The sequence below is a fragment of the Neopelma chrysocephalum genome, unplaced genomic scaffold (genome assembly GCF_003984885.1).
Source record: "Neopelma chrysocephalum unplaced genomic scaffold, ASM398488v2 Primary Assembly neopelma1_97102, whole genome shotgun sequence".
Classification (NCBI taxonomy): domain Eukaryota; kingdom Metazoa; phylum Chordata; class Aves; order Passeriformes; family Pipridae; genus Neopelma; species Neopelma chrysocephalum.
In genome coordinates this window covers 6034439-6053483 of record NW_020925744.1, presented here as the reverse complement: position 1 = coordinate 6053483, position 19045 = coordinate 6034439, and the positions used below count along the sequence as shown (strand labels likewise).

The 19045-nt window shown below is 35.0% G+C and overlaps 2 protein-coding genes across 3 annotated transcripts in view; both read left to right on the top strand.

Annotated features, from left to right (window-relative positions):
* The window catches only part of IPO11 (importin 11), a 73565-nt gene that overhangs the window by 41929 nt on the left and 12591 nt on the right, over window positions 1-19045 (top strand). Inside the window, exons 24-26 of the mRNA XM_027671453.1 lie at window positions 1186-1281; window positions 2753-2866; window positions 3731-3852. Coding sequence (XP_027527254.1) covers window positions 1186-1281; window positions 2753-2866; window positions 3731-3852 — 332 coding nt within the window. The remainder of the gene's footprint in view (window positions 1-1185; window positions 1282-2752; window positions 2867-3730; window positions 3853-19045) is intronic.
* On the top strand, window positions 5448-16482 carry LRRC70 (leucine rich repeat containing 70). Of its 2 annotated transcripts, XM_027671432.1 has the most exons (3): window positions 11652-12113; window positions 12972-13134; window positions 13631-16482. In XM_027671432.1, exons 2-3 carry the CDS (start codon window positions 13086-13088, stop codon window positions 15562-15564), a joined length of 1983 nt encoding a protein of 660 aa, XP_027527233.1. In that variant the 5' UTR covers window positions 11652-12113; window positions 12972-13085; the 3' UTR covers window positions 15565-16482. The 2 variants fall into 2 exon arrangements, with proteins under 2 accessions (XP_027527234.1, XP_027527233.1); XM_027671433.1 differs by lacking the exons at window positions 11652-12113; window positions 12972-13134 and adding an exon at window positions 5448-5612.

Genomic DNA, 19045 nt, shown 5'->3' with positions numbered 1-19045 from the left:
ATTGAAAATAGACATTAGAAATATAAATTAATAAGGTTGAAAAATACTAATTTGGACTGATAAGACAATTTATTGCAAGATTACTGAGGCTTGATGGGACTTGTTTTTTTAATTATCTGAGATGGACAGTATAAAGTTTGAAAAGACTGTGCAAGGAACAAATGAGTTAGCCAAAACTTCCAGTACCCAGAAAGATGAGTGATGGAAAAGTTATGTTTGGCTCTGTATATAAAATATCTCTTTTATACTTCTGTATATTAAAGGTCTACAAAATTGAGAGCCATTGTAAAAGGTCAGATGCTTAATATCTCTCTCAAGGCAAGAAATAGAGGGTATTAAATGAAGCTAGTAGGAACAAAGTTCAAAAAGCAAAAAAAATTATTTAGGGGGGATTGGACAAGAGCACGGAAGAGTAGTTCCTTGTGGAAGTTCCTCTGAGATGGAAATAAGTGGAGACTAAGAATGTTTGAGGGAGGTACCTTTACTGTACCTTTATATGCTTTATACACATCAGTGTGTGTATATATGTGTGTGGTCTCTGTCTTTATTAGAAGTGGGGGTGAGCAGCTATCAGCCCCTTATTCTCACAGCCTCTTCCCTTCTTCATCTTACTACAAGGGGAGAGCCCAAACATCTGGGCAAAAGAAAAACTGAAGAACACAAGATTAAAAATTACTTTAGGGAACAGCTCAATGGGGGGTGGAGGTGGAAGTTAGAGTATCCAGGGTACCCAGAATAGCACCTCTGAGAGCACATCTGCAAAGAGATGGTAGGTCCTTGTCAATGGTTCTTCAAAAAGCCATGAGACAAATGTATGGAAATAAGCCTTTGACTGCTAGCACTTTGCCCTGCCAACCCACCTCAATCTGCTGCTTTTCCTGGAACCTTAACAAGGTCCTTCCAACCACCTCATCAGCTTTGCCAGGGCTGTGGGGAGGCTCACAAGGTGCTTGGAGGGGTGGATTTCATTGGCATGTCAGTTTTCATCAGGTCCATTTATGCAGGTTCAGGTTCGTGGAATACTTTACTAGAATATACCTTCAGCAGTCCTGGGGTTTGCTGGTATTTAATGACAAACATCCTGCAAGCACTTTATATATGTACACCAGTATACGTGGCTCTAAAGCTTCAGTTAAGATTTATGAATGTACTTTACTAATTGTCTAATTTGCTTTTGTCCTTAAGGTTGTAGAAAATGTCCTAAAAGTAAACCCTATATTGGGTCCCCAAATGTTTCAGCCCCTTCTGCCATCAGTATTCAGGGGGATTATAGATGGAGAGGTACGAATTACTTTAACTACTCTCTACTTTTCCTTTTTGAACATGAAAGGCCATTATCTGGGCCAGTTTTTTCATATTGGTATTGTATTTTCTCTTGTTTTAAGAGCATATGATAGGTTTTTGACAACTATATTAAGTCTGTAAAAGTAACATAGTAGCGCAAGATATAAACCAACATATCCATCACTTGTTTTGTCATGTAGTGTTTGTTTTAATAAAACAGAACAAATTTTATTCTGCTGTTCTACTGTTCCTTCACTATTAACACTTAAAAGCTGCTGTAACTCTATGCCTAGTTTAATCCCTTGAAGGTGTTGGAGTTTTTGTTGGGGTTTTTTAAAGACACACACTACTCCTTAAATGTACCTGAACCAGAGAAAAACAAACTGGACAAGGAGAAGATTGAGTTGACCTTCTTTTTCTAATTGACATATCTAATATGAAGAGCTGAAGAATGTGAGAATACTTTGTGTAAGACAGAAGATTTTTTAAGATTTCGTTGGCTTAGGTGTCTTTATTTCTCCATTTTCTCTCTTTGTCTTCAACAAACTGCCATGTTGGATGAAAAAGAGAAAAATCCAATATGCTTTAACTGTGTTGAATTTTGCAGTACTAGCAGGAGAAAAATTGAAGTATTTTAATCAGCAGAATCAGTGGGTGGAATTCTTCATGCTTTTTGACTTTTTGAATCAAAACCTTTGCTTTTTTCCAGAATTGAAGACTTTCAAATATCAATATTTGGCTCCCATTATTATTGAGTTAAATAAGATTTCCAAATTTAAGCCAAGTAATACTATGTAGAAGTGTACTTTTTGCTGTACCAAGCACAAACATAGAGAGTGGATTATTAAAATGCCTTCTGATTTAAGAGTAATAAATTCATTGTACTCCATTGAAAATATATTAATCTGGGTTAGCTGTTATATTGTTACAGTTATGTAACAATACAGTTATATTGTTACAGGCTGAATTTAGTACAAAACTCTGTAGCTTCTTTTAAAAGTAATAACAAAAGATAATTAATGAACTTATTCATTTATCCAGTTAATTTTGAAACACCTGCAAATTATTGGCAAATATATTATAGCTTCTTTCTGAAATAAGTAACAACTTCAGAAATACTAAGCATTTCCTAATGTACTGAAATTGTAAGCAGTAATTTTGAACCCTAATCAACTTCAAAAGTAGTTTTTTAGCAATATAATATACTGTTTGTTCCTTAAGATACAGGTTTTTAAATTTAAAGTAAAATCACTTTGCAAGCTGTCTTGGCTGTTTGGAATTGAGAAATCCTGGTAAAGATTGTTCACTTAGTCTTCTGAGGGGCTCTTAAATTACAATTTATAATTTAAAATTTAATAAAAGATATAAGGGATGCATGCAAGTATATTCCATGTATTGCTGCTTTGTGTCAAATATTTTTTTTTTAGTTAAACTAAGCACCCTTTATTTTGGTTTATTTTTGTTTCAGAGATACCCAGTGGTGATGTCTACTTATCTGGGTATCCTGGGTAGAGTTCTACTACAAAATGCAAGGTTTTTTTCATTACTTCTGAGCCAGATGGCATGTGAATTGGGTCAGGAGGTAAGGTTTATTGTCCTTTTGGGGGTTTTGTGTCTTGGTATTTGGGAAGCCTTGCTTTCTTTTGATTGAAAGGAACTTTTCCCTCTGTTTTCCATAATTGTTCCTCCACACTTCACCTTGAAAAGGGGCCCTTGCCCCTTCTTTGCTCCTTCCCCTGAACATCCTGTAACAATTTTTACATATTCCCACAATTACCTTAAAGCATCCCACACTTATCCATGTAAACCCCTTTAGTTTGCATGCTCTTGGAGAGCAAGAGTTTCTCCTTGTGCTGTCTTGATGGGTTTTGCACTGTGGATAATGGTTTAACCATTCTCCCCTGAGTTTTTGGGTTGTCAGGTTCAATGTGCTACAGTTTCACTGATGAGATTACTGAGGTTCTTTTGCGATGAGTGTTCTGTGTCTTTAAGTGGAATTTTAGTAATTTTCTTATCCTTGAGTATAATACAGTTTTCAAAAGATAAAAACAAGTCTTTTTTTTTTTTTTAAATTTATCACCATTGTAAGTAAAACAGAGTAAGTTCACATGCTTTGTATGTATTAAACTGTTAGGGGAAAACTGTTTGAATAATTCACTACTCTGAATCAGTGCCCTGTTCATGAATTAAGTGCATTTCTAACTTGTAGGTTACAATTATTGTAGGGGGGTTCAGGGCCTGGAAGCACTGTCATAGAAAATTTTAAAAATAACTGTTGTTTGCTATTTCTGTCAGCTATACATAGCTGTGTGATGTATTATGTATACATAACTGTATTCCAAGATTGAAGAATATATTCAGTTGGTAGAAAAATTACAAGGAAATATTTTCTAAATAGGCTGACACAATCCATAAATAAAAAGAAACGTTCTGTTTCCCATTGCAGTTGGACCAAATTCTTGGTAACATGATTGAAATGTGGGTTGATCGGATGGATAACATCACTCAGCCAGAAAGAAGAAAACTTTCTGCTTTGGCATTGCTTTCTCTTCTGCCATCATTGAATGGGTAAGTAAATATATAATATGTTAATAAGAATGCTTCAAAGGCCCTTGAGATAGTTTTTAAACTATTTCAAAATTCTGCAGCTATATATTCCAATATAAGGAGTTTTATTTACTCTTTTTTCCCAAGAGAAACTTAAAAGGAATTTCCATGCTACATTATGTTACCCTTTTATTTGACTTCATAGCATTATAGTAACCTTTCTTCTATTTCATGGAAAGTGTGCTTTAGTAAAAGGGAGAAACCAGCACTGCAAATTTTGTTGTCCATTCTCCATTGAACTATCTGCTTCTCTCCTCTGTGGTTAAGTAGTTGATTTAGTTGGCATGTTAGTATTTGGATGTCCCTTACAGAGAACAGCAGTCAGTTTTCTTTCCTGTTGTAGGTGACCTGAACTTTCATCCTGGTTTTCTCCTTTTTAACATTAAATGGAAGAGTTGCTGTGAAAGACTGTGAAACAGTTTTTGCACTGTAGATTTCTATAGCAAGAAGATTTTACGATTGTCCTTTCAGTACCCATCGTCATTGCTGAATATACATACAAAATGAAAGTTTTAAATGAAAATGCTGAATGGTGTTACACTGATTACTAACTTGTCACTACTAGAATTCATGTATAACATGTTTAGGTGAGAGTTCAGTCCACAGTTACTTTCAGATTACTCTTATGTGTTTGACACTCAGGAAGACAAGTCTGCTGGATTTCCTGAAAAGTCTCAAGTATTGTCTATTGGGAATTTAGGTGTTGCTCACAAATCCTAAAGCAATGTTAGTATCTATAAAGCTGTATAATATGTAGTCTGTACCTAAAAAAAATCAGGGCACTCTTAATGTGTAAAACTTAAAAGCTTCATTGCTTTTAATATCCACAGACACTTCCTTTTTTTGTCCTAGATCACCAGGATAACCATGTAGCTTAAAGCTGAATCAAGCAGCTGCTTTATAAGAAAGGGTTTTTTTTCCCAGTAAATGTAACAATGTTATGTTGCTTATGAGTATATTGGAAATGTCTTTAAAGAGGTTTTAGCTAAAATTTAAGATGCTGAACTATGAGTGTCTTCCTGTGAAGTTTCTTTTAAAGGGAGGAAGGAAAAAAGGAATTTCTTTAGATAACCATGTTATTTTGAACTACTTTCAGCGGCTGCAGATTTCCTGCTGTAAAAGCCAATTGTTTCTGACAGTCCTTAACATAATAAAACTTTTTGCACATGACAGCTTTATTTTTTAGATACTCAAATCATTTAAGTAAGCTGCTTCTCAAATAAAAAGCATCTCTTTAGTGGACATGTTTATGTCAAAACTGTGAAAATTTCACTTATACAGTTGATAGACTGCTAAACATACCTTCAGACAATGTGTGAAACTGATTGTGTCAAGTGATTGTTTCTTTTACTAGAACAATGTGAGTCACTCTGGTTTTGCCGCATCACAGTGATTATATTACACATGCTTGCTGCATCCTACATCTGAAATTTGTGTTAAAAGCAAGTTTTGAAAAGCAAGCTTTTTCTGTAAGTCCATTTGCAGAGTTAAAGCAAAAACGTTTTAAATATAATTTAGTATTTAAACAAAATGTTTTGTTTAATATAAACAACATTTAAAAAAAAACTAAAGCAATTTTTCTGTTGGAATGCCTCAGTAACCAGGTTCCTGATTAGATATTGCTTTGGATAGCCAAAGTCATTTCAAGATTTCTCAGCTGCAGAGACAGAACAGAATTTTGTCTTCTGAGAATGGCCGATAGGCTGTCTTGGAAGGCCAAGGTGAGGGTGAAATTCTTGCCTTATCTTGCTGCTGTATGATGGTCAGGGTTGGTAGCAGTAGTAAGCTCAGATTTTCAAGATTCTGCTGTAAGGGAAACAGGCATCTGCACTGTGTCTAGCACTGTTTAAAGATTTTTTTCCTTTTGCCAGTTGCTTCCTCTAACTTATAGGCGAAGCATCTGTTTATTTTAGAGAGGAATGGGAGGGAGTAGACAAAAGTACTAGGGGAAAAATGAAGATAATATGTATTGTCATCCTTCCCTCTGAGTTGTTTTATGGATGAAATGTTGTGGAAAGTATTAAACAGTGACATTTTTTATTCTCCCTCTAAACTCTATAGTATTACTTCATTGCTTTTAGGTACTTCTCTAATTAGTGATCATGTTTATAATTACACATATGTGGACTTTGAACTTTCTGCATTTTAGGGGAAGATAAAACTTCCATCTTTATTCACTTAAAACCAGTATGACAAATAATTTCCTATCTCAAACAGCACCTTTGACAGTATCATGAGTGGAGTATTTTAGAGCAGATAAGACAGGATTCACTGCACGGTGATTGTTCACAGTGGTTCTTGGGCCATTTAGTTGGACTAAGCGGGTGACAATTTATTAGACATACTGTAACTTTCTTGTCTAGGTGATCTAATCCAGAGATACAGAGATACATGTTTTTGTTATCAACAGTGTTGCATTTTAGTCTCCTGTGTATATAGTCCTTCCATGTAGCATCCTGTTTATCTTCCTGCAGCTGCACATCATGTTAGTGTTTAGAAGTTCATATTAAAAAAAGAACAATGCTGCTTTCCTGATTAGTTCTTGCAGCACCTTTTCACATAGCAGTAATTTCCTGGTATTACTTAGGGATTTTGCATAAATTTAAACACTATATAATTATCTGCCTTTGCTATCCAAGTCTAGTCAATGTTAGCAATTTTTGTGTCTGCCAGATACATGCATCAGCATTATTTTCCATGCTTTGTCTTCCTGCTTCCTGTCATATCTGTCCACATACATTTTAATTCATTTATTAAAAGCTCTTCATACAATAAGTTTAAGACCTTTGTCTTTAACCTGCTGTATATAACAGTAGGGTCCAGTAACAAGATTTAGGCAGTAAGGATTTAGGATGCACTTGTGGAGTTGCAGTGTCTCTCAAGTTCAGTTTTATGGAGGACAATCGTATCTGAGCTACAGTGTGAGACGTGAGAGATGACAGCAACCCAGGTGAGTAAAATAACAAATCTCATGGATTTCCTAGTCTAGTTCAGTCATATTCCAGCTTGTCTGCAGTCTGAATGGCTTGTTTGTGAACCTACAGCTTCAAGAGTACTCTTCAAGTTGTAGTTGAGTTTTATTAGATGTTCCTGTGGTTTCTAAAGTAGTGCCCAGTGAACATAATCAGGAGCAGTAGTCTACTTCTTATTTAGATGTGGAAAAGGTGTGGGCCCCCACCACTATGTAGGGTTCTGCATTTTGACATACACATCTTCAGCATCCTTTGAATTTCCTGAGACCAAACTGGCTAAAATTGTACTGTGTCCCTTTCTCGTACGGATAGATACATATGGAAGTAATCAGATTGCTTACTGCACTTCTATCACTTTGTATAATGTCAACATTACAGTGTTTTGGAATGTCATTCTTTGTGCTATTGAAAGCTTTTAATGATTTATGTAGCAAAGTAGTTTTCTTTTTTATTCCTATAATTGTTCTCTGTGTATTTTAGGAGAACATGAACCATACTGCAAGATGCTTAAGAGTGATAGGAATATTTATTCTCTAATATGGAAATGGAAACAAAATATGGAAAGATTATAATGTCAGTGATTAGCAGAGTTTGGCACGGTACCTAACCATAACACAGGTAGCATTTGACACCATGTTGAAAGCTAAGCACTCTCCTTTTGCAAGTGAGTGTTATTTGTGCTATGTCTGTCATTCTTGAATGGGAGGCTGCTAAGTTTGCTTTTACTCCAAGTAAGTGCTTTCCAAAACAGTCCACTAATTTTGGTCCTGGAGGACAGGCTCATTTTTGTTGGATTTACCACTGTAGAGTGGAACTTCTAGTGGAGCCACTCTATGGTAGAGGAGACTTTGCTGAACTTGAAATATGAAGTATTTTAATTTCTCTTCTATCTTCATTTTGATTTGTAGTACATGAGTAGTGGCAGTTTTAATTTTGCCCCTTTGAGTCAAATATGCTTATCTATTGAGAGGAAAGGGTTAAGAGGTTTTCCAGGTTTCTCTGCTCATTTCTAATCATTGTGTAAATGAATGTCTGCTTTTTCTCACTGTGTATCAAGTCTGAAATGTCAGCCCGAATGAGTTCTGCCAGTTAGATAATTGGCATTTTGTGAGTATAAGTACTTACAGTATGGAATTATAAATCTTCATTAGGTTATTATAGAAGTTTTGCTTCTGTCATTTGTTAAAGTTACTTAAAAATTTTGATTTTCCTGTCAAGAAGTTGTCATTAGGAAATGACAAGAAAGTGCCTAATGAAATGTCATGTTCTCCTCAGGGTAGTTATGTCCTCATTTATAAAGTCAGAATTCCTTACATAACTACTTATACATCCTCCTTTCTTTATAGAAATGATACTCAGAAGCCATTTCCCTATTTTTCCCTCCTTTTTTTTAATCCCTCTAGTCAAAGGTGTGCTCACCCACACCTTTAATAGACTATTAGCATTTAAAGGAGCTCTGCAAATTATGGTTTTGCAGTTGTCATCAGTGTTTGCCCTTGGATTTGTTTAGCTTGCCTGACAGGTAACAGTGCAGTTTTAATTATAAGTGTGAAAAATGTGACTTTAGTCTTAGTTAAACTATCAGAGACTGCATAATTCAGAAGGTTACATGGAGTACTGCCACTTCCTCAATTGCATGTCCTGTTACAGCATTGGCAAAAGGATGTACTCATTAAACTTTTCTTGTTTGCAATATCTGTTAATTTTCCTCCTGCACCCAATTGTTAGTATGGACCGGTTAGGGACATATTATCTTTTCCCCTAAGACCTGTAAGCCTTGATTTCAAGGAAAAATATACCAAGTGACGGCAAGGAATTATGTCACTAGTTGAGCTGACCTGCTGCAGAGAACAAACTGCAGTCAAAAGGGTTTGGTTGCTGCTGCTATCTTGTTTTGTTTGTGACCTATATAAGGAATTTCAGAAATCTTTCCTAAAATTCTTCTAAATATGACTTACCTTAAAATTGACCATTTTCATTATATAAAAGATGGTAGTAGTTGATAACAGACTGACTAGCTTTCTTCAAACTCTTTGTAATGTGATCTTTACATGTTTGCAAATTTGTTATTAAGTAGTGACTGAAGTATAGCATGTTATTAAAAATGTATAAAAATCGCAAGATTTTAGCAAAGTTTAAAAAAAAATAGATTTCAGCTGGTTTTGCAGCTGAGCTTGTTTTGAGCCGTTATGGTACATCTGCTTATCTTCCTGCCCTTTACTCTGTGTAATTTGAGACTGCCATAGAGTAGCTGAGATTTTTGGTGACTTTTTTTAGCAGAACCAGACTATTATGGTAAGATACTAAAAGTGATTAATACCACAACCCATGTCACTACAAGACCTTCTGCACATAAGTAGTGTCTTGAAAAATAATGTTTCATATTCATACATTTTAATGAGAAAGTAAAAGTTTAAAACAGAACATCAGGTTTTGATATTACAAAAATCGCCTAAGTGTAAAGAATGTTTGTATTTTTAAAGCAAAGCTTTTGTATTTTGTGTGTGTGTATTATCTGTAGTAGTTCTTAGGAATTGTTGAAGCTTTCTCTTTTTGTTAAATATTTGGAAGCTATCAGCTGCTAATGCCAAGTGTATGCCCATCCTGTCTCCTAAACTAGCAGGCAGAATGTTGCTTTGCAACTGGATTTAGTTTTGAATCAATTTCTAGAAGGTGAATTATTTATTCTGGTTGAAATTTGGGAAAGTGCTTTGAGTTCTTTCAGCCTTTTGGTTTGAATTAAATTCATATTGAGTACATTTCTTATTGCTTTGATAGTTTGAACTAAGTTTACAAAATATTGCAGTGAATAGCAAAGGCTAAAGTAATAACTATAGTTATTGTCAGCATATCACATCTGTGGATTTCATTGATGGCCAATGTTTTTATATTACAGTTTTGTTCATTTGCCTACTGGTTGCTCCATAGAAGACTTTATTTTCTGAATGAAGAAAAGAAATTAATTTGAACAATTTCTCAAAGTGAGCTCTTAGTTTCACAAAACCTTTCTGTCATATTATTTTACTAGAGTATAAAGTGAAATAAGAATTATAGAATGGAAACTTGTTTTCTTTTCCTCAATGGGAAAAATAATTCTGTATTTTTCACTCTGTGGAACAGAGAAATTTTCAGTAACTGAAGCAGCAAATCAAGATTTTTACTTAAATAGAAATATGATGTACTAGAGGGAATCTGCAATATTTGAGACAATCAGAAATGTTTAGATAAACTAGATGATAAATACAAAAAAAAGAATTTTGGGATCTGAGAAGTTAGTAAGGTGTCCACAGTTTACCTACTTACTGGCTGTTAGTTAAATGTTGATGTGTATGCTACCCAAGCAGTAGGTTAGTACCTGAATTACTTTGATTTTTGATCATATCTGGAGACAATGTGGGCAGAAGGAAGTAGGTATTTGAGAACAAAACAAGAAGTTTTATAATAGCATACCTGTGGAAAATAAAAGTAGAAGGAAGGAAGACCTGCAAGAGGAGGTACTTGCTAAATTACACAGTGGGAGGGCAACAGATAGTTTCACTGTTAAAAGCTTAAAGGAGTAATTACAGTGCTAAAAATTGGCTGTCCTTGTTTGTGAACTTTAACATAATTTGATAGTGTTTATGAGAATGAAATCCCTCTTCAAAAGTTGACTTTAGACCCTGTTTTTGAACTTGTTGCATATTTTCTGCTATACATAAAAGGGATTCACATGACTATTTTATGTTAGCTTATATGCTAACATAAATTACATTGACTTTAACATTTGGAAAGGCTGAACTGGGTGCAGTGCTTGTATTTTCTTTCAATTACTTTGACCTGTTGTTTTATGCACAGTTTGACAAATTGCTAGTACTCAGACTTCATGCTTGTAGTGACAAGGGGTCCTTGTTGAACTAGGTTTTAATGTTAAAAAGCAATGACATTAGTAACTTTATCAATGTTAGCATATTAAGTTAAAATTCACTTGAGGATTCAAAAATAATTTTCTCTGCTGTCACGTAAAGCTGTATTCAGGTACAAACCTAGTATGTCTCTCACTAGAGAACAAAATTTGCAACGAATAAAATATATCACTATGAGAGCTGCCTAAGTTTGTTGGAAATAAATGCTTGGGGCTTTCTGTTTTATTTCTTTAGTTTTCGATTAGTAATGAATTTTACTGTTTAAGTACAAGCCAGTTTGAGAAACATTGATCCAAGTTACCTATGTATCCCAGTCTTTTTTATGGTTTTGCCCAAAATGGTGTCATTTATCTGGCCACTACTAGTTTCTCTAAATTTTCATGCTATCTGATATCCTATAGAGCTTCATCAGTTCCCTTAGTCTTTCAGCATATGTTACTTCTGACATTTTGCAAAAAGTGAGATCTATTAAGATTTGCCTTGTAAAACTTTTTTTTTTTAAATTTGGCTTACTTCCTCGAGCCTTAAGGGGTTGTTTCACACAGCACATCTTGGAAGAAATATTTTTTTTTTCCAAGATATAAGTATCAACATAAATAAGCTATAGGTAGTGAAACCTCCCTACCTATCTTAGGTAGAAGATAATTTCCTCTTTGAAGTCACTTTTCATTTTTGGTCAATCTGTGACTTTCCCCTCATGTGGCTCTATTTGATCTGGTTAATCTTTTTCCATTATTCCTAGTGTTCTGTCCTCCATATCCAGGATAATTCACAAATCTTCCTGTGAACAGTCAAAACTATGTAGAGCTTTCCCTTTGAGCAGATGAAATGTCATTTTATTTTACTTTTCTTTAAATCAACAATTATGTTAAATGCTATGAAAAAATTAAAGTGTGAAAATGAATAGTTAAATCTAAAGAACAATTAGTTTCCCTATTTATTTATTGGTCGCAGGGAAAAAAGAACCAAATGCAGATCTAATTCTGTGTTGTAGCTGATACTGGCTTTGTCTAAAATGGCCCATGGACCAATTTTACTGGTCCTACTGGTTTCTTATTTTAGATAAGATATTTGGAAGAAAGCTTCTTCAAAAGCACATTCTTGTCAGTTCAGTTTCCTTTTCTCATGTGTTTCGTGCATTTCAGCTTGGATTATATAGCCAAAGACATTACATCTGGGTTATATTTCACCCCTTAGGTCGACTCATGATTCCTGTGAGATCATTGTAGCTATCGTGACTTTATTCTCCTGCTGTTGTGCCTCTTCCTAGGCTATGGCTACTAATGGGCTTTGTCCTCTTTGTTTTGCTGAACAGAAGATCTTGTTGCAGTAAAATCGTGGATTTACAGTTACGTTGCTATTTGTGGGCTTAATCTCTGCTTTCCTGCTTTGATGATGTGGCTGGATTTCACAAGTATTTTGATGCCGTGATGGATAAACTGAGGATGTAATCTCCAGTCCTTAGGCAAGGGGAATATTTATGGCCCATGTTTGCACTAAGTGTTTATCTTTACTGCAGGAAACAAAAGTTGTGGACCAAAGCCGTGGCTCTCAGAACCATAGTCCTCTGTGGATAAATTGCTTTAAAAAAGGTGACCCAAAATGAGACTTAACAAAGTGCTTGGGTCAAGTCTGAAATACATAGCAGTTTTTAGCACCACATCATGTGATTCCCATCTCTAAGATTTCCTGGTTTCCTGGAATTACTGGCAGGCTGTGCCTTGGCAGAGTGGGGGAGCACTGGGGCTGTTCCCTCCAGACTGTCAACTTCTCCCTCTTGGCTGGGCCACTGGAATGTGTGTGCATGCGTGTGATGGATGTAGTTTGGCTCTGTAGAGAGAGAGAACAGTGGAACAGTGTAAGTGTTGCTGCTGATTTAAAAAAAAATCCATTTCAGATTCTGGCTAAAAGATAAAAGAAGTTACAGGTAATGCAATAGTGCTGTTAACAAATAGTTATGCTTTATTCTGAAAGTTACACCTGACTAAGATAAAACTCTTTTGATCTCTCCTAGTTAAATCAGTAGATTAAAAATTAGTACAAAACAAAAAGCAGCAGTTGCAGACTAAGATAGTTCTTGGTTTTCTGGAAAAAAAATCACTGAGATTTCCTTTCCAACAATACTTCTGAAGCACAGATAAAATGGCTTCCTGTCCCATGATTTCCTGTATCCATGACAACCTGAGTTTAAGCACTTCTTTGTTAGTTTCCTGAGCAAACTGTTTCAAGTCCTGGGTCAAAATATGAGTGATATAGTATGCAGCAATACTGCCTTTACGAAGGTTTCACAGATGAGTATAGTTGATCAGCTTATACTACAATGAACTGCAAACAGCAAAATAATGGAAATAATGAATTTCAGATTTGGGGTAAGGACTTGTTTATATTTGTTTTGACTGTAATTGAGCTTTATAAAGATAAAATTCAAAATATAAATGAGCCGCCAGTGAAACTTGTTTACAGTCAGCATTTCTATTTGAATGCTTTTGAAACATTTCTTAGTCATTTCTAATTATAAAAAGTAGTTAATAAATAGTATTTTTAATTTAATAGAAGCTGTTATTTTGGCAGCCTAGATGCTTTTATGCTGCAATCAATTAAATATTTTCTGGCTAGGTTGGCAGTACATTTATTTAATTGTTCGTTTACTTTGAAATTTTTTTCAGTGTAGTGAATTTTTTTTCAGACTTAGTAAGTTTAAGTTTTAAGGTACTTGTTGAGAATGTGTAAAATACCAGTCTTGAGAGCAATGCTAATATTTTAAAGACTGTACACATAGATTTAATTACTTCATAATAATTAATATTTATACAGTTAATATATTTGAATTAACAATATTCCTATACTTTTTTTTATCTCTACTAGCGAAGTCAGAGATGAGTAAGAAGGCCAATGACAGGGATATGTGTGTTCTGCAAAGTTCTCCACCCTGCCCAGGAGCATTCCTGTATATACTTAATTGGGTTTTTTTGTTGCTGCTTCAGAAGGAGGCTTTTGGCTGTCCATCTGCTTGTCAACTCTGCACAGGGAGACAAGTTAGCTGTCGTAATGCAGGGCTTTCGAGCATCCCTTGGAACTTACCAAAAACGACAATTCTTGTGTACCTCAGTGGAAATAATATATCACGTGTCACTCCAAATGAACTAAGAGGGCTTCAGAAGCTTGCTGCACTCCACATGGATAACTCCAGTATTCTGTATGTACATCCACAAGCTTTTGTGGAACTCCCCAAACTGTGCTACTTGCATCTAAATAACAATAATATTAAACGCCTGGATCCAGGAATCTTTGAAGGCCTTTCCAATCTTCATTGTTTATACCTTCAGAATAATCAAATAGCTTTTCTTCCCAGAGGATTATTTAGTGATCTTTTTTCTATTAGATATTTATCACTTCAAAGAAATCGTCTCAGTGTCCTTGGAAGTGGGACTTTCTTGGGTATGATGAGTCTCCAAACACTAAACCTAGCCAATAACAAGATTTCATGGATATCAGATTCAGCATTTCATCATCTTGAAAACCTTGCATATTTGTTTCTTGAAGGTAACAGCTTAAAACTTGTGCCATCAAATGCTATTGGAAAGCTCAAAAATCTTGAAAGACTTTCACTGTCTCACAATCCTATTGGATCAATACAGTCTTTTGCGTTTAAAGGACTTAATAAACTTAGATATCTGTCTTTGAAAAATGTCAGGCTAAAATGTATTGCTGTAAATGGATTTTTTGGATTAAACAACCTTAGCCAGTTAATCTTAAGTTATAATGATTTAGAAAATATAAGTTCCAGCACTTTTACTGTATTAAACAATTTAATGTATCTGCAGCTAGACAGAAATAAAATAGCCAGTATTGGTGATGGTACCTTTGAAAAAATGGGACAGTCACTTAAAATACTCAGTTTAGCATTTAATAATATTACAGAGTTACAACCTGAAGTGCTCAAGCCTTTAGTGTCTCTAACTCACCTACAGGTAAATTCTAATCCTTGGAACTGCAGCTGCAAAATGCTTCGGTTACTTAATTGGCTGGCATTGTCTCCCATTTCTGTAAGAATTCATTGTCAGAATCCCCAGGGTATGCGTGGTAGACCTTTGCATTATATTAAGGGGACTCGGTTTTCAAACTGCATTAGCCCTACTGCCAGCCCAGAGACTGCTTGGAGTCTGGGATCTGTGGGTGTCCGTCGCAGCGCTACCATGTTGCTGATGGTGTGGCAAAAAGAAAAGAGACAGAAACTTGAGCAGTTTGTCAATGCAGAAACCAAATATGTTGTTTTCTGGGAAGGAACTACAGCTACATTAGCTACCCCTTTGCCCTATGAAGGAAATGCTGTTGAAATTCCATCACAGGCAACTACAGTATTACCAACATTACCAGTGCAAATACCAACAGAGATTATACCTACTAACAGAACTGTAGAAGAACAAGATTTATTTCCGAAAGATGTTGCTCCTGTGTCATTAAAAACATCCCTGATTTGTGCACAGAAGGTTGAAAAGCTGAATCAGGCTTTTGACATTTTACTAGCCTTTTTCATTCTGGCTTGTGCTGTAATCGTGTTCTTAACCTGTAAAATTATTCAGTTTAGGCAGAAACTAAAGGTGCTGGAAAACTCAGGGGAAAAGAGAATAGAATATTATGGCTTTTATCAACCTGGCAGATATAACATAACTGACCCAGTGCAGTCTTTAACTCGGAAATCAGTGGTACATTCAGAACTGGACCAAATTAGGCTGCTCAAACAAGCAGCATCAGAAAGTCAGGCACAGGTAATACTGTTCGAACATTCATCATTGTAATTTATATCAATTTATTTGGTGTTAACTTTACTGTGATACAAAAGGTCAAGAACTCAATTTTCTAAATATACCTTCACTGATTAAAAGCAACTGCTTGATATAATTGTGGAAAATGGCACAATTTGAGTTCTGCATTTTTTTTTTGCTTCCTGAATGTTTTGAAGTTTATTATTTTGTGTCATTTAAATCTGACATGGATAGGTTTATTATCCTCTGTCCCTGTTTGTAGGAATCTTTCACCTACAGGTGAGGTATACGTGCAGTATAAAGTACATTTTTATTTAATTTAATTTGCAATACTTAATATGTTCCTATAGAAATTCCATAGCTAACTTGAAGCTTGAAGCAAGCAAAACATCAGTTCTTAGTAGGATCACAAAGCTAAAGAGTCTTGGGGAATGAGAAAATAAACAGTGCTTTATGTATTTAATGCAGTTTCTACTTTGCCTCCTATTAATAAGCACAGTGGGGAAAAAAAGTGAGCATATTTACTGCTGGGATGTTCCAACTCTCGAGGAAGAGAATAATTTAAAACTAGACAAATTTTATTAATACCTCTAACATATTTTAACATACAAAGTTGTGTATTCAGTCTTTGTAATGAATATATTAAAGTGACTTTTTTATTAGTGTGTATCTGTATTATTTTATTAAATACCCCAAACTGGAGTTAAGGGAACCCAAATTTCTGTTGAATTGAAAAATTGAACAAGTTTATTATGTCTAAGGTAATAGAGCTGGTTAATTACTTTCAATAAAAGATACTTTGTCATCTATGTAGTAATAGTTTGAGGGACTTTTTGGCTAGATAAGAGGTACAAATTGAAGAAATACCCTATACTGTAAATACATGATGCTAAATTAATTGCTAATTTATTTACATTTTGGAAGTGTCAGGTCAAAATACATGTTCCTAGTGAAGGCTTCATCTTAAAAATATGGATATTTTCCTATTGAATTTTCACTAATTTTAACACTTTATTTCTATTTTAAATATTGATGTCCTCATATTGTCAGGTTATGTCTATTGTATGGTAGTTTTATTTTTGTGGATACTGTTTGTCTTCTACAGGCCTAAGCCTTAGAGACTTCAACTATGTGGCTTTTAAGTTACACAGTTTACAGTTAAATCACTTCATTCAAGGAAAAGTGGGGAACAATGCTTTGATAGTCTCTGCTCCATGGTGTCGATTTAAATTGTGTAGAGGTATGTTACTGTTCCAGGCTCCAGCCTGGAGACTCTGGCATTCTAGATGAGCTAGAACTGCCCTCAGGGTTCTTCTTCTATCCTGCCTGCTTCCTGCTGGTGTAACTCATGTGCTTGGCTAGGTTGTGCAGCTTCCTGTTATCGTGTTTGTCCGTCTGCAGTTCTTTTCCAGGAGTGAAAATACAGAAAGTATATAAACCTTGACTGCACTGAGAGGGTCTGAATCTGCAGATATGTCTTCACTGTTGCTTGTTATGTGTCTCAATTGAATGTAATGAAATACCAGTTTAGTATATTGTAATAATGTATTTTACTGTAATTTACTGTATCAGATCAAATTTACTGTAATAGATCAAATACTTATAGGGAACACTCAATTCAGCTACTTGAACGAAAGCTTAAACTGTTTTGGGTTGCTTAAGTAGAAACTATTTTTAAAGTAATTTCTACTTGTAGATCAGATGTTAAGTGTAATGGGCAAACACTTTTAAGGAGGGAAAACACTGGCTGTAATTTATGGTTTGGTTTTTTTTCAGGGACTAATCCACTTCAGTCCCTTCCTCTTTAATCCATTTTTGTTACATTCTGTCTCTCCTACATAATTCCTTGTGATAAATATTAAATTTGTTTTTATTTAGGAACAGCTGCACAATTGGTGAGTAGTAGGTTCACAATTGCACAGTAGCAAATTCAGCAGTTTTGTGTCCTATATTTCTAAATTTTCAATTTTACATAGATGTCTTCAGAAATAACGGACTTGAAATTTGGTGGAAACTAGTTAGGTTTTCCTTGCTAGAAATGCTTCTATGCCTTTGTTACAGAGGAGTTTTGGGAGTGGGAAAAGGTTGAGACTGATCATACCTAATTCTCAAGGAAATCTGGCAGGGAGCAGTGCTGTTATTTTAGGCTCTGATTTCCACAGCTACTCTCTGCAGAAAACCACCAGAGATTGCCTCTGAAGGTGCATCCTTTTCACTGACAAGCTACTGTAGGAGTTGTTTGCCAGATATGAGTCTCACCCTCTGTAGCGATGGAGCATGGAAGGAAACCAGTGCTGTCACAGCTGTTTGTGCAAGCAGGGAGTTGGAGCGGTTGGAAGCCATCCTTTCTAGTGGAGATATCCTCTAAAATCCAGCTTGGCAACGTAGGGATTAGACTACCAAGGAACTGAGAAATTCATTATGCAATTGTGAGGGAAATGCCTTTCTTTTGAGTTAGTATCTTTTGTATTTAAATGTTCACACCAGGAAAACAGACCCTTTCATGTACACGTGTGGTTCATATGTCTGTTAAAATCATTAGGGAATACATTAGAAGATGTAGTTGAGCTATATTAGGTGAGTCTGCACCCATGAAACAAAATGGTGTTTCATGGAGACCACGTTAGTGAGTCATAGGGCTCCCCTGCTAATGTTGTCTTCGCTGCTACTTTATTGTTGTAGGACCTCCCTAGTACTGTGCAGCTCCTAAGAGGGGGGAGTGAGGTGCAATAATCATTTATGTTGCTCACAGTATGTGCAAAGTAATCTCCGTTTGTCCCTCTCTACTTCTTTCCTTAGCTAATGAGATAAGAATAAAGAATTAATTAATCTTTCTCAAATCTGTACACTAGTAAAGATATGAAATCAAACTGTTTATTGCTTCCCCGGTGAATATAGAAAAGCAGAAATTATGTTGTTTTTCTTTTAATCTCTAAAAAAGTATGTTTTCCCATACAGATTTTTTTTTCCTTTCTGAGGGAGATGCATAGGAGACATGGGGTCCATTTTATTTAAGCACCACTAAAAATTCATCATGACATATGCTTTAAGCTGATGATAAAGCTTTATCTACACTATTTATCTGTGTAATTAAAATAAAAATTGTGAATTTTTACATAAAACCTCAGAATAATAAAAAAGTTGAATACAGAGCTGAGTGTATTAGAAATTATAAGCAGAATGAGAAAAAATGAATACTTTTTTTCAGAACAGATGTGGTCTGGTTTGTCCTTTGCAAAGCTTTTATTCTTTTATCTAAAAAATTATACAAACTTTGATATAAAAGGTTTGAGATTATTCAGGTAGAAGCTGCCCTAAATGCTACATTTTATTTTCATTATAGGCAAGGTGCATTATATTAACAGGCAGCATAAAATATCCTTTCTGTAATTAACAAAATAATGTATTTGTTATATCTTTGAGACTGGGTTCTGGAGTGTTTTAGGTCCTGCATACCAAATGAGGTTTTGTCCTAATTACTTAGGAAGACCAGGTAGATATAAAACCAGTTATA